This window comes from Nannobrachium achirus (assembly GCF_963921795.1).
Source record: "Nannobrachium achirus genome assembly, chromosome: 18".
In the NCBI taxonomy this organism is placed as follows: Eukaryota; Metazoa; Chordata; class Actinopteri; order Myctophiformes; family Myctophidae; genus Nannobrachium; species Nannobrachium achirus.
In genome coordinates, this window is record NC_137825.1 from 31,425,011 (window position 1) to 31,441,122 (window position 16,112).

Consider the following 16,112-nt stretch of genomic DNA (forward strand, 5'->3'; position numbering starts at 1 on the left):
CTTAACATGTGTGGTCATAAAAGGTACTGTAGGGCAGGCTACATACAGACCCACCCACATACACGGACACATACACACATACACGGATACACACACGGCCACTCTATGGAGACGGTGTGACCACCGCTCAAAAAGACGAGAAGAATAGAGAGTGGACAGGAAATGCTAGCTGGGAGATGGATTTAGACGGACATAGATAGGGTCTGAGAGTGCACCTCGTGTCACTGCAAAACACACTCACGTTTTCACCATGTGCTTCCTAGTGTGTGTGTGTGTGTGTGTGTGTGTGTGTGTGTGTGTGTGTGTGTGTGTGTGTGTGTGTGTGTGTGTGTGTGTGTGTGTGTGTGTGTGTGATTGGCGCTTGGAGCATTATAAATGCGATCTGGCTGAGTCATAGTTTTTATTTGTGCGTCAACACCTGGACATAAATGTGCACACACACACGCTCGAGCACACACACACACGTTTGTATTACACTCTTCAGGACATCAACCTTTTAGGAAGGCAATTTTATCTATTTAATTTCCTGTAAAGCTGAAAATACCTGATCTACAAGCTCACAACATTGTGAGCTTGTTAGAACGGTATTTTTTTGTGCATGACACCCATGCACAAATTAAAGTTATACGATTTTTACATTTTGTAAATATATAAATGAAAGTAAGTTTAAATCAGGCATAACGACAATAACCCTAACCCCAAAACCTCCAAAAAACAAAACCAAACCTCTAAACTAAGCCTGATGGGGTTGCCGAAAAATACCCCTCATAATATGGGGTTCTGGTACAGTATAAGGCAGTTTGAGAACCCCTGGCTTAATGACATGAACTGCTACACAAGCCCACGCACTCGCGCGCACACACACACACACACACACACACACACACACACACACACACACACACACACACACACACACACACACACACACACACACACACAAACACGGTATAGCTTAATGAAATGAACTGCTCAAATGCACCGCTCACTTCAAACTGTTCCAAAAATAAACAAATGATCCCGGCGGTTTGACTCATATGGATATGAAGAATCAACTGATGGCCAGAAACCGCTAATGTTACTGCTTACTTATACTACCGAATGAGTTACATTTTTGACAGAAACAGAATGTGTCAAATATGAGTGACTGACTATTATAAACGATACAGAACCACCTCCCTTGACAATATCGCAGATATAGAGAGTTTGTTTATTTTTGGACCACAATGAGATGATTCTAAAATGAGAAAAAACTTCGGAGACCCCTGCGGGGACGAGTGAGTGACGTCAGGACTTCTACTGTACCTGTGAGGACATTTGACCCTCACAAGCCTAGTAATATCAGTACACACACACACACACACACACACACACACACACACACACACACACACACACACACACACACACACACACACACACACACACACACACACACACACACGCATACACACACGGTCCAACAGACCACTCTCATCTCTTTCTCCGATCTCATGTGGGGTGTGTGTCATACACACACACACACACACACACACACACACACACACACACACACACGTGTGTCAGCAGTGTTTTGGTGCAGCGAGGCGATCAGCTGTGCACTAAAGCGCACTGTCAGTCAGCCACGTGCCGGTCAGAGTGACTCAGGACCAGAGCAGCACGCACGCACGCACACACACGCGCACAGCACAGCACAACACACACACACACACACACACACACACACACACACACACACACACACACACACACACACACACACACACACACACACACATTCACACATTCACACATACATACGTACATGTACACACATGTGAGCGCTGTCTTTAGGGACAGAACAGGACACGCTGTATGTTGTTGTTGTGGTTTGTAGACTAGGAAATATATTTGCATATACGTATGTACACTCAGACACACACACACACACACACGCTTGTACGCACATGCTGTCTTCTCCAATATCCTTCCCTGTAGTACAGACAGTACATGCATCTGTCCTCAGGATACAGTGAACATCACATGATGGCACAAAAACAAAACGTGTTTTTTAAATCTAATTGGAAGTGGAATTTTATGCTCTGCATTTTTTCATTCAGAACGTTTTGTTTAATTGTGGGCTCGCCTGGAAGGCGAGCACACGTATGTTATCTTCATTATTTATATACTATACTATACTATACTAGTCAGTATCTCCTCAAAACTTTGGCGCGATTCATCTCCTAAACGCTTACACCTTTCAACACCATTCAAATTTTTATGTGTTCAGCTTACTGAGGACACGTGTGCTTGTATTTTTCTTTTTGAAATGTTTTGTAGTATAATTATAAAAAAATAAAAATGTTTAACTTTAAGCACCCAATGCATTTCCAATGGGTTTAGTGAGTGGGGAGAGAGTGTAGACAGAGGAAAGGGACCCATGTTTATGTTAAGGCGCTGTGGCTGTAATGTTCACACTTCAGATATGCTATCTATATCAATGCGTTCACACAGGTCTGCTCTCTGATTTGATCCAAATATATAAGCTATGTGATGTATATATTCTGAGTTAAAACTATAAGTGTCTATAAATGTCCCTCTCCACTCTAATGATTGACACAGCTGTGATTAAAGGCCTGTCTGTCATTGGCTGTTCTGTGGTGCTGCAAAGTAACCAAGTACATTTACTCAAGTATATACAAGTACTTGTACCTACAGTACAATTTTTAGGTACTTTTACTCTAATTTCCATTTTTGTTACTTATTAAAAACTGGATGGCAACCAACTACCTCCAGTTAAATGAAAATAAAACTGATGTAATTATATTTGGCCCTCAAACCTCAACCACCCGTCTCACCCAAGCACTCGGCCCTCTCCAACCAAATTTTAACAGTTCAATAAAAAATCTAGGCGTCTTTTTTGATACAAACCTTAATTTTAATAAACAAATAAGCACTGTTGTAAAGGGTAGTTTTTATCAGCTCAGAACCATTGCCAAATTAAAACCCATTTTAACGCACACAGATCTTGTCACTTTAACACATGCTTTTATCACCTCTCGTTTAGATTACTGTAATTCTTTATATCTGGGACTGCCCCAGTCCACCATCCACCGCTTACAGATGGTCCAAAATGCTGCTGCCAGACTGATAACCGGAACAAGGAAACGGGAACACATCACCCCTGCACTGATTAAACTCCACTGGTTACCCGTAAAGTTCAGAGTAGATTTTAAAGTTCTGTTATTTGTTTTTAAAGCTCTTAACGGACTGGCCCCCTCTTACCTCTCTGACATTATAAACTATCCCCCCGCTTCTAGGTCACTCAGGTCATCCACCCAGAAACTCCTCCAAGTCCCCCCGTCAAATCTAGTAACAAAAGGTGATCGGGCTTTCTCAGTAGCCGCACCAAGACTTTGGAACAATCTCCCACTTCACATAAAAGTCAGCCCCTCCATTGCAATTTTTAAATCAAATTTGAAGACCCACCTTTTTACCCTTGCTTTTAATATAGTATGATTTTATGTTTTTGGTGTTGCTTGAACTGTTTTTTCTTGTTTTTATTGATGTTGCTTTGGTTTCACATGTTCTGTATAATTGCTTTGAAAACTGTTTTTATTTTTATTTTATTTCTTGCCTCTGGAAAGCACTTTGGGTCAACGGTTGTTGTTTTTAAATGTGCTATACAAATAAATTTGACTTGACTTGACTTGACTTGACTTATACTCTACTATACATACAGCATTTGACAGCTTCAGTTACTTGTTATTTTGCAGATTTTATTATTAATAATAATAATAATTATTAACACGCACGCACGCACGCACGCACACACACACACACACACACACACACACACACACACAAACAACTGTTACTGTGTTACTGTGGAGACGTTTGCTTGTATTTGTCTTTGACACATGTTTTGTAGTGTTTTAGAAATGTAACTTAAAAAGAATAAGGTTCCCGGGCGATGGGATTTACAGTATATATCCTAGAACCCGCAGGGACACTCTGTGTGGTTGTTGTTGGTTGTCAGGGAGATATCACAACCGATGCATTTCCAAATCAGACGATCAACCGAAGTGGACCCACCTGGCAAAACCACACCCCAAACACTTTAAAAGCCATGAATTGCAGCCTGTCTGCATTTGGATCCTAGTATATCCTATATGCATTTGGATCAGCATGTCCCGTACTGTATACCAACTTTTACTTCACACTTTTGTTACTTATACTCCACTGCAATTGCATTTGGCAGCTTTAGTTACTTGTTACTTTGCAGATTTTATTATTAATACAAAACATACGGTAGATGAATCACTTAATACTTTGTCTAATTGTAAGAAGCTGATCTACAATGTGACATTGCAACATGTTGTGATCTTGTAGATCTGCTGTTTTTAAAAAGCTTGTCAATATTAGGACCATCTGCGTACTATTACTTTGATGTGGTTTGCTGGTTTGCAAAGTGTGGTTCAGGGACCCCTGAGGACACACACACACACACACACACACACACACACACACACACAGGTCCCCCCTCTTTCTTCCCAGGCTTTAAACAGCCATAACTTCAGTTCCCAACATGCTACTGGTCTCGAACTTTTGTTGTTTGTTTACCCGTCCACATTATATTTTAATTTTATTTTGATTTAATTGTCCATACCGTTAAAGGACCAGGTCACCTCTGGGACAACCAGATCTTATTTTATTGTTGTGTGGGACACGATCAACACAATCCTGAGTAATTTCTTGTGTTCAATCTGTGTTTTTAGATATTTTAGTATTTCAGCATGCTACAACTGGTCATATGATGCTTTGTAGCATGATATTGCATCATCTCATGCATCATACGATGCAAAATGCATCATATGACCAGTTGTAGCATACTGAAATACTAAAATATCTAAAAACACAGATTGAACACAAAAAATAACTCAACATTGTGTTGATCGTGTCCCACACAACAATAAAATAAGATCTGGTTGTCCCAAAGGTGACCTGGTCCTTTAAGTTCATGTAATAACACTGCTTGTCTACATTGTATTTGCATTACCATTTTACGTCAGTAAAATGAAAGAGAGCATTGCCTGGGAACTTGACACTTTTACTATTATTGTTTTGGGTTGGAAGCGAGCCCACACTGTTTCGAAGGAACAGTATTTCTAGTTATTATATGTAGCCTTTGCTTGCTGTATATTATTTGCGGTGCAATGTGAAATATACCTCGTCTTTCACAATTACCGCATGTAGTTCGCTTGAGATTGAAATTTATTCTTTTAGAAACCATCATTGCATGAATTAAATGCACCATTTACCATTTAAGAAGCTTTTTTCCAGGTTTTAGATCAGATCACTCTGAATAAGAAAGAACTCCACGCACACCGTCTTCAAATGCAAAAAAGGGATTTAATTGGGAATCACAACGTTTTGGTCGTATTTAGACCTTCATCAGGCAAGGTCTAAATACGACCTTGTTCAGGGGAGGGTAGCCGGGCGGGGAGGTCCCTGTCAGCAGTAGGACGGAGGCTCTACATTATGTCCTCCCGGTGGGGGCTCCTCGCTGGCAGGTGAGCCAGTAGCATAAAACAGCAGTGACTGACAACACACAGAAATGTACGGTATGTAGGGAGGAATCAATTAATCATAACGATTAAATTGGGCTAAAAAAATGGTCTATCAAGTCATCAATTTTTACGTCTGAAGACTCGTCCAAGACAGGCTTCAGATGTGCCTCCTGCAGGAGGCTTGGCTCAGACCTGAAACGGTATGATATGGCATCAGAGACCCGTTGTGACTGAATGCGCTTGTTGGCGTCGACGCCAAGTAGGGTTCGAACCCACGACTCTCTGCATCAAAGGAGTATACTCTAACCGCTACTCTAGTGGAGTCGATCAGCAATTTTTTTGCTAAAGCTTTCCACAGCGCGGATGCTGGGGTTTAAGTGGTGAAGAGCAAACAGTAAAAGGTTCACATTACTTGCGGTCAACCCTGTATGCTCTTGGGACGGGAGTGAGCTCCCATGTCTTATACTGTACGGTGCACAGTGTAGGGCTGCTGTGTGTGTGTGTGTGTGTGTGTGTGTGTGTGTGTGTGTGTGTGTGTGTGTGTGTGTGTGTGCGTGTGCGTGTGTGTGTGTGTGTGTGAGTTTGTATCAGTGGAGACATGGAGCCTCTGGTCTCAGTAGACGATCACATTGTGTCATAGAGAGGCCTCCTGTCTGGTGGCCTCTGGGGGAAGGGGAGGATTCACATGGGATGTCCCTTACATGTACATGTACATAAACACATACACACAAACACTGATGTCTTGTACACACCCATATACAGTACATGCACGCACACACGCACATGCATGAAGATTATTATAAAGTTGGTTCCCAACTATAATAATATTTTGGGGGAACCTAACGTGACTCTGACAGATGGGGCGGTATTGAGTTCACAAGTTAAGTTGGAGCTTAAACCGCCACGCGCCCAGTCGAACCGATCAGCGGCAGCTACAGGCGGGATCTTGGCGAGACCGGGTGTGCCACTATCTAGAAGCGCCTGTTGCATTGTAGTTGTTTCACTATTCATCATGGCTGCTACTACAAACAAGACCGTGATGAGCATAGATGCAATGCAATGTTTTTGCTCTCCTCCCGGTTGCTTCGGCAAGACAATGGCGCAGCTTCTATATGTCATGTAGACATGTCAATATGATTGCTTGGAGTTAGCAGGCCCAGGCGGTGACAAACAGACGGTCCCATCCAATCACCTGCCAAGTAGCTTGAATAGAGGGACATCTTCTTCATCCCAGATGGAGGCTGTATTGTGAATTTAACTTGTGAACTCAATAGCGCCCCATGTGGAAGAATCGGGTTACATGGAACTCCCTCAAGGACCCCACTTTGAGAACCAATAATAGGTTAAAATGACCCTAAAGGGTTCAATGTTATGTAATAACGCTGTATCGTATGCACTGCTTCTGGGGATTTGTGATCTCAGATTCTGTGTCATACATGCAAAGATAATCTGTAGTATCACAGGAGTCACACACAGCCCAACTGAACACAATAGCTTTGCAATGAATGGTTAATGGCAGTACTAATATCAATACCACAAAGTAGAAATACTCTGTTATAAGTGAAAGCCCAGAATTCCAAATTTACTTGAGTAAAAGTATTGGTATCAAAATGTACTTAAAGTACTAAAAGTACATTACAGAATGTCCAAATTTTTTAAATGTATAAATGTATAAAAATCTATTGAAAACTATAATTATTCGAAAGCTTCAGTTACTAGTCACTTTGTAGGTTTTTATGATTATTACAGATTAACCACTTCCCTGTATATATTTCTGCCATTTGAAAATAGCCGATCCACAAGCTCACAACATTGTGAGCTTGTAGATCAGCTATTTTCAAGTAAAAGTACCTCAAAATTGTACTTTGTATAGTACTTGAGTAAATGTACGTTCCACCACTGGTTAATGGTTAATCCTGACGAAAGTGTCTAACTGAATTACAATTGGACTTCCATAACAATATCGCCCACTAGCTTGACCCCAGCTTGACCATCAATTGCACTCTTGTGTCCTCTTTCTGTGGTGATGATCAATAGAGTACTTAGGACCACAATGGAAACAAGCCCCCTGGGCGTTTTGTGTTATCCTTTTAGCATCTTTCGTTAAATTGTACCTGCCATAGCTGTTCTCATCGTGTTAATGAAGTATTCAATCAATCAATAAATCAATCAATCAATCAATGAGGTTAACAGTGTGATGTCATGGGGTCATGGACCACGGCTGTTCTGTAACCAAATTGACCCTTGTGTTGGAAAAATTACTGACATGTTTTACTTAAATAAAAGTATTAATACCACAATATACCCCAATGTCAAACCCCATATCATATAGGCATGGTGTGATTGTTTGCCGACGGCATCTCTTCTCATGGTCTGTAGCCTTTCCTTTTTACTCTGATTGGAGAGGATAGGAGGCACCTGTACGTGAAAGTATCAATACCAGATTGTAGAAATCTTTTGAAAATAGCCGAAGTATATACAAAGCTGACATGGTGAATGTGCGTTTGGTAATAATAATCGAAATCTAGAAAATAACTAGTAACTACGTTTTCAAATAAATGTTAGTGGAGTAAAAGTACAATATCTGGATCTGAGATGTAGTAAAAGTATTGAAAATCGGAAGTACTCCAGTAAAGTAAAAGAAAAACTTCAGAATTGTACTTAAAGGACAACTTTAGTTTTTTACAACAAGGGTTCATATTTTAGATTGTAATTAAAGAATATAAAAGATGAGTGTTAAAATAATTTCATTTACTTCTTTCTATTGTTTTAGAGATTCTTATTTCAGTGGTTGGGGCATCCGTACAAGTGGCTAAATATGTCATTTTACACAGAATAAGCCCATTCCCAAGATACAACGCAACCTTTCATGGTTGGATGTGACTTATGGGGGCTAGAAGTGTTACTGTAAATAGCAATAAAGAAACTGCTGGCTTATTGTGTCTAAAAAGACAAATATTTAGATACTTGTACGCATGCCCCCATGTGTACGCATGCCCCACATTTTAGCATGGTAAACGCGGTAAAACAATAGAACCAAGCAAATGAAAACATTTTAACATTCACTTTTTCTTTTCTCTAATTACAATATGAACCCTTGTTGTAAAAAAACAAAGTTGTCCTTTAATTACAGTTAGTACATGTACTTTCCACCACTGTATTTGGTTACATTTGTACACTCTCTGCACTGGGGTCAACCTGTGCAGTACAGTACAGTATATGTGCCGTCAAAGAAGCACAGACTCATTGTCGGACCACACTTCATCACTTTGCCTTCACTAGGCCTATGTTTGCATTATACTAACTAACCCGACACCCGCAGGCCTTCTGGTTGGCGGCCCGCCGGGCCCGGGGCCTGCACGTCTGTCGCCTGTCAAACAACACTCAGATTGACAAGCTTTGAAACCCAGCCTGGCTGGTGAAACGTAATCGCAGATGCACACACATCGTGTATGGGGCTCTGTCGGTGTGGAATACCTCATATGTCCCAAGAAAACTGTTCCTTTTCAGGATTCAAATTAAAAAGTAGCAGCTCGAAACGGCCCGCTTTCACGCCACGTTTCGAGCTTGCAGATCTGCTACTTTTGGTGCTTTCGTGTGACGCAGTTAGTACGATCAAGTGGGGGCGTTAATTTACGAACAAAACGTTTAGGGTATGGAGATAAGAGGTTTCTGCTCCGACAGCATTATTGTACCTTCAGAGACGGACACAAAGGAGACCTCTCGGTGTCATATCGTGTGTCTTTGTTACCGAGGGTGAGAACGCCATTGTACGTGCTTGTGTTCTGTGTGTACTGTACTTACATTTGTGGGGGTGGGAGGTGTTATTGTAACGAAGGTGCAAAGAGGGACTCCCTCCTTCCTGTACGTGGAGTGGATGGAATGACAGAAAGGAGGGATTTATCTGGAACGCACATGGTGGGTTTTTTCCACGGAGCCTTCACTGTCATGCGATGGGTGGAAGAAAGTGCTCCGATTTGGGGCTCAAGCAAAAGTACTCTAGCAATACCACAGGGTAAAACCTTGTTAGAAGTGTAAACTAAACCCTGCATTCAAAATCTTACGTAAGTCAAACTACAATGGTAGCAGCATCAAAGTATACCGGTACATAGAGGAATATGTTCGTCCATGCCTTACCCCTTTATCCCTAAAGTTCTTTGCCTTTTTGTACCATTTTGAAAAACATTTAAAAATAAAACAGCCTATCAACATTGACATGTTGTGAGCTTGTTTCAAAATAGTAAAAAATGGCAAAATAGTTTAAGGATAAGGGGTAAGGCATGGAAAGAATAGGGCCTCCAAAAGTAAAAGTAGTCATTATGAATGGTCCATTTCAGCAAGTAATTTTTTTAAATTCTCAAACTCTGTCGAAAATAGCTGATCTACAAGCATGTAGATTTGCTATTTTGGAATGGATATGGCATAAAAAGGGCTTAATTGGGTAATGGATGTGTTTTGAAATAGTAATCTACATCTACATTTACAAAGTAACTTGAAACTTAAAGAGTGGACGACTTTTCACTGCACATAATTGCACATTGTAAAAAGTGCCATACTTGCCGCTGAGATGTAGTGGAGTAGAAGTATAAAGAAGTATAAAGTATTGGGGGAAACAGACATTCTCTAGTAAAGCAAAATTACCTCAAAATTGTATTCGAGGGTGCTCGCCTGGGTTGTGTGTTCAAATCCACAGCGGTGCATCCGGAATTGTGGAGCGTCTACATGAATACGATTCACCCTTTGTCAGCCTTCTGATTGGTCCCTGACTGACCAACCAGCAGGCTCTTTCTGCCTTGTCCCGCCCTGGTTCAGCCTTTTTTATGTTGAATTAGCTAAAACATAATTTTTGGAGAAATACAAATATATTATAACATGCTCAGTCACTATACTGCGCCCGAGAGGCTAATTTTTACTGAAACCAAGTTTAAAATGAGAATTGAATACACAAAATAACAATAAGAAGCGACTGAATTTCAATGGTAGTGGATGGAGAGAAAGGGCTTTTGTCCCACCAAGACACAGCAACCAATGGGTGCGAAGCGGGACGGGACAACGGGCGGGACTTGGCAAAGGGTGAATTGGTTTGTGTTCAGGGGTGGGAAGCCGAGAGGAGGGTGAAAATTACTGCACGTAATCCTACGGTCTGGGGCGGCACCTGTCAGCAAGGAGTGTTGGGCAGGAGGAGTAGGACAAAGGCCCTACATCCTCCTGGTGGGGGCTCCTCACTGGATGGTGAGTCAGTAGGATACAACAGCAGTGACAACACAGAAATGTGTGTGGGTAGGAATCAATTGGAATAATTACTATTGGGGAGAAAAGGAGATAAAAAGCAACAATAAATCAAATAAAGATTGTGCTACTCGGGTACAGTACTTGAGTAGACGTACTTAGTTACTTGTTTCTACCACTGTGGAGCAGGGGGCTGTCATGCAAAAGCCCTCGCCACGGAATCCTCACAAAGCACTTAAGCAGTGGTTTACACAGGATCACCGCCATGTTGGACCCGGGACAGGAAAATGGATCGTTTATGTATAACCAGGGGTGTCGCACCAAATTCTGGGCCCTGGGTACAGGGATTCACTCACATTTTGTACTTTAACTATTGAAAATAGCAGATATACAAGCTCAGAGTACAGCACCGAGTGCCGCGCTGCAAGCTTGTAGATCTGCTATTTCTGAGGGGAAAAAAAATCAAGACTTTGAATATTTCAAATCGTTCTATGTTTCTATGTCAGTGGTGGTCAAACTTTTTCATGTGAAGGATCCCCAAAATTATATATTTTTTGGCCCCCCATCTCAAAATATTTTGTTCCAGGGACTGCCCAGAAGCAAAATTTGAGTTACAATGATTTGCGCGCATTTTCACGACTTTTAAAAAATAGCAGATCTTGCAGCGGCACCGAGTGCCGCGCTGTGAGCTTGTATATCTGCTATTTCTCAATATCTAAAGCATAAAATAATTAAGGCCCCTCCACCTTGGGCCCTAGTAACTCAGTCCCACTTTTCCCCCCCTTGTGACGCCCCTGTGCATAACGTCCCTTCCCCCCCCCCCCCCCCCCCCCCCTCGGGACTGAGTAAATAGAAATGCCTGGTTTCTGAGGCATGCGTGTCAGCATGTTCACATTATGGCGTTCACATATATTCACTGCCCTCTAACATGGTGGTGGCAGGGCGTTTTGGAATCGTGCCCCTCCATCTTCCGGAGCCCAAAGAGTTCAAAACCTTTAATCAGTGTTGTAAGATTCATGGTGAGAGAATTCATGGCATCCAACCAGGTCTCGGAAAACAAGGCCGAAAAGAAGCGACTATTATAGGCCACATGAGCACTTTAAACCTACCGTATACAGCTATTTGAAACGGTCACAACGAACGCACTTTGTGAGCTTGTAGATCTTCTATTTTGAAAAGATATTTAAATACATGATCAGGTATTTGGAAGAGTTTTGAAACCACTGGTTTACAAAAAAATGGAAGCAAGCCTAAATAAGCAACTACGCTTTAGAAACAAGCCCAAACAAACCGCAATGGCGCAATCCGCATCTACCAATATTTACAAGCAACTTTACAGAAAAAGAAGCCCAAAGACGCTTATAATAAGTGGATCCCTAGGCAAGTATAGGGATGTCAACTAACCTGAAATTCAAATTAGGGACACACACCGCAACGAGCATCTCCTTATTTCCAGGAAAAATAAGAGATGCTCAGAAATAGATAAAATCTCTTTTGTATATTTTATTAAACCACTTGAACCACCAGCGTCCAAATTCTGGAAGGAACATTAGCCAACAATAGCAGACAAGGGTCCGTAAAAAAAGAAAAAAAAACTCAGAAGAACATTTATTTTGTGAGTGCAGACTGTTCTGCTGGTAAACCCGTCCCAGAGCCATATTGTCTCTAACAACAACTCTGGAATGAATGAGCAGTGTTCAGCTCCAGATGTATTCCTCTGCTAAATAAACACAGGAGCAGAACACCAACAACAACAACAACAAGGGGGCAGTAGAGAGCATCACCACTGGTGTGACAAGGACCACTTCAATTACACATACTCTCATTTATACACCTGTTTTAGTAGGCTCTATGCACAGCCGCCACACTGCAAAGAAATAGGGCCTCTTCCTTACAATCCCTCTGTTCCATTCTCGTCAAACAGAGTCAGGGTGCTGCCATTGTGCATGTTGGCTCACTATGGAAACACTCTGCTTCACCAGTGGGTCTCAAAGAGGGGTCCAGGGACCTCTCTTCTTGGTTCCTTGATGGGATACCAAATGGCCACTTATGGGGTGTGTAACTCTGAGAGTGCACAAATGGAACCAAACCAAACCTTTTCGTTCCATTTGTGCACTCTTATGGTTAGCATGGGGCATATGCCACTTTGGCAACAGCATATGCCACTTTGGCAACAGCATATGCCACTTTGGCAACAGCATATGCCAGTTTGGCAACAGCATGCCACTTTGGCAACAGCACATGCTTTGGGAAATGGCACATGCCTGGCAGATGCCAAATGCCACTTTTCCAGCTCGCCCTTTATGGAGTTTCAGGTGGTGTAATACGTTTTTTTTTTTTATTATTGCCCATGCATATGTTCTCATGTTGAGTAGTGTAGGTAGGCTACATTCCTTGATCTGTCCTTCTGCAAATCGCGCTAGTAAAAGAACTACACGTCCTTCTGACCAGCGCCATGTTGACACTCCCATTACCCCGGCGGATGTCTATACGTCATCGGTTTGGTCGCTGAAGGAAGAGCCGTAGGTCGCAGCAGTCGTCCAATGTGTGGCCGTACCCTCACTGTGCCTATATTCAGGCCAGAAGTTGATTGATTGAAACCTTTGTTTACACTCTATCATTGTTAACACCTGTGAAGGAAGTAAGGAAGATGTCCAATTTCCTTCCAATATGATGGCAGCTGTCACTGTGCCTATATTCAGGCCAGAAGTTGATTGATTGAAACCTTTGTTTACACTCAAAAAGACCGCTGAGGCCTGGGCCCCCAATGTACTGTACAAGGAAGTTAGGATTCCCGAATAGACATTGATATGACATCCACCCCCAATCTGGTTTTCTATAAACATGTGAAATCCTGGGCTCGGCTTACCCTCACAAACGCCCGTGGGGAGCCATTTGAAACTCTGGCGCTTTTGTTCGCCCAAAACAAGGTTAAGAGAGCTGTCAACCCACCCAAGGCGGTACAGTTGGTATAGTTCAGATATGACTGCAGTTACCAGTGGAAAAGTACTGTACGCCACAGAAACAGAGAAACTGGTCATGGAATCCCGCAATGATGGGGGGGTTTTAAGCCCGGGCGTGGCGACGCACGGAACACTGGCCTGGGAACATGGGAAGTCAGTGGAAAAGTGATACAAGGGAAGCGATGATCTGAGATCCCGTGGCCTAATTAGCTGCATCCCCCTCCCCCCTGCCCTGGCAGAGAGAGAGATGAGAGGAGGAAGGAATGGAAAGTTGGAGGTCACAGTCGCAGGGATCCAAGTCAGTGCTCAAACTACAGGACAACTCACCGCACTGTTCCACGTTCTGTCAATTAAGGCTGTCACACACGACCGCCTCCGGTTGATTTAATTATGTTGTGGGTGTCTGGGCAGAAACCTCCTATCCCTGTTCTAACTTTTTGTGTGTTTTTTTTTTCTTTTTGTAAATTAACACCCTACTTGGTCACACAAACGCATCAAAACACGGCACAACATTGAGCTTGCAGATCTGCTACTTTTGCTATTTTCCAACTTGAACCCTGGAAAGTAACTCTCTTCTCTTCTCTTCTCTTCTCTTCTCTTCTCTTCTCTTCTCTTCTCTTCTCTTCTCTTCTCTTCTCAGGTCTACCCTATGGTTGGGAAGAGGCCTACACAATCGAAGGGGCGAAGTATTACATCAAGTAAGAGGCTGGTTGCACATGGACACAAGGGATTGAAGCTGCTAATTGCTAAAACGAAAAGAAAAACTAACTTTGAACACAAAATGATGTATCTTCAAACTACAAAGCCCCTGACTCTTAGTGTCAGAATAAAGCAATCGTCTCCAAACCATTATGATATGAGCTCATAATCAAACAATGCTGTCAGATACACATGGCCCGTTAGTATATATAAACACATCACAGTGTGAAAGAGCATTGGTTCCTAACCTGAGGGTCGAGGCCGACTGGTGATGGGCCGTGAAGATGTTGCAAGTGGGCCCCCAAATATTTAACAAGACACTAGGTTTTATTGATAATATAGTCTAACTTTAATATTGATTAAAACAGGTAATGTCCGCACATGTTATAATGCTCTCCTGTCTTTTCTTTATTTCTCAACCAAAGAAAGAAATGGTTGAGAAATAAAGAAAAGACGGGAGAGCATTATAACGTGTGCGGACATTACCTGTTTTATTCAATAGTTTATTCTTGGATCCAGCACCGTATAAAAAGTTTTGGGGATGTGCATATCTTACGCCTTTTTGTCTATCTTTAATATTGAACACAAGTCAAAACAAAAAAGGCCTTGGTATTACAGTACTGTATTGGTTAGAACTAAAATGATTGATGGGTGGTCAAGCGGTCAGATGGGTGAACCCCAACTGTGAGCGATGATACATAATTCCATCAATCCATCGGGTGAACTATATACTGTCGACATAAATGGGTAGATGAGGCAATGCAATTTCAGTTTCAGTCACTAGCAGTAAGTCGATTGTTATCTGCTCTTCATGCATTCAGTGCAGGGGCGGACTCGTGCGCGCGTACATATGAAGTGCCGGTTCTTTCAGTAAAGCAAGTCAAACGAACCACACGCAGGAAAACAGCGATCTGCGAGGTTAACACAGGAAATGGAATGGATTGCGTCTGGTGATCCATCAGTTTTCCGATTCGCGTTTCAGAAACGTTGTCTGCATGTCGTCCGTGTGTGAGTCCGGCCCCAGAGCTGTCTGACGGCTTGTTTTCTCTCTCCGCTTGTGGCTATAGTCACGTGACCCAGACCACGTCGTGGAGCCGCCCTGTGGGCAGCAGAGCGCCAACGGGGCCTCCAATGGAGACGGAGATAGGAGGAGAGGAGGAGGAAAGGGAGGAGCCTGTGGAGAGACGACACCCGTCGGTGGAGACAGAGATGTAGCCATGATGGACGATGATGATGCAATGCCAGCTCAGTCCAACCTGCCAGCTAGGCCACAGAGCAGTGGTTCTCAACATCAGGTGCGGGGACCACACAGTTGTCCACATGGTGTACCCACAGGTGTACCCTCTTGTTAAATAAGCGAGTGTTGTCGAGTGTTTTACAGTGTGGATTACGGGTCCTAGAGACTTAAAGGCCTATTTTCAACTTCAATCCTCATATAATTGGTCCTCACTAATGCTCATTTTAATGTGGTACCATTTTTGTCTACCCCGTCTGTTTCTCAAAGGAGGGCCATGGACAGTTCAGAAACTTGCCTGCCAGTTACAGTACATCATCGATGGGGAATCCTAGCTAATAAAAACCACAGGCTTTCTATTGCTGGAAAGCATGCAGTGAAAGCATGCATGAAAGCCATTGAACTCACGTGAATTTAAAAACGAAGAAGAAAACAAAT

General features: G+C 42.5%; 1 protein-coding gene across 1 annotated transcript in view; it reads left to right on the forward strand.

Moving 5' to 3' along the window:
• Positions 1 to 15,655, forward strand: part of stxbp4 (syntaxin binding protein 4) — a gene marked incomplete at both ends in the record, with an annotated part of 71,572 nt that extends 55,917 nt beyond the window's left edge. The window contains 2 exons of the mRNA XM_080747346.1: positions 14,382 to 14,439; positions 15,508 to 15,655. Coding sequence (XP_080603472.1) covers positions 14,382 to 14,439; positions 15,508 to 15,655 — 206 coding nt within the window. The remainder of the gene's footprint in view (positions 1 to 14,381; positions 14,440 to 15,507) is intronic.
• Positions 15,656 to 16,112: the final 457 nt, after the last annotated feature.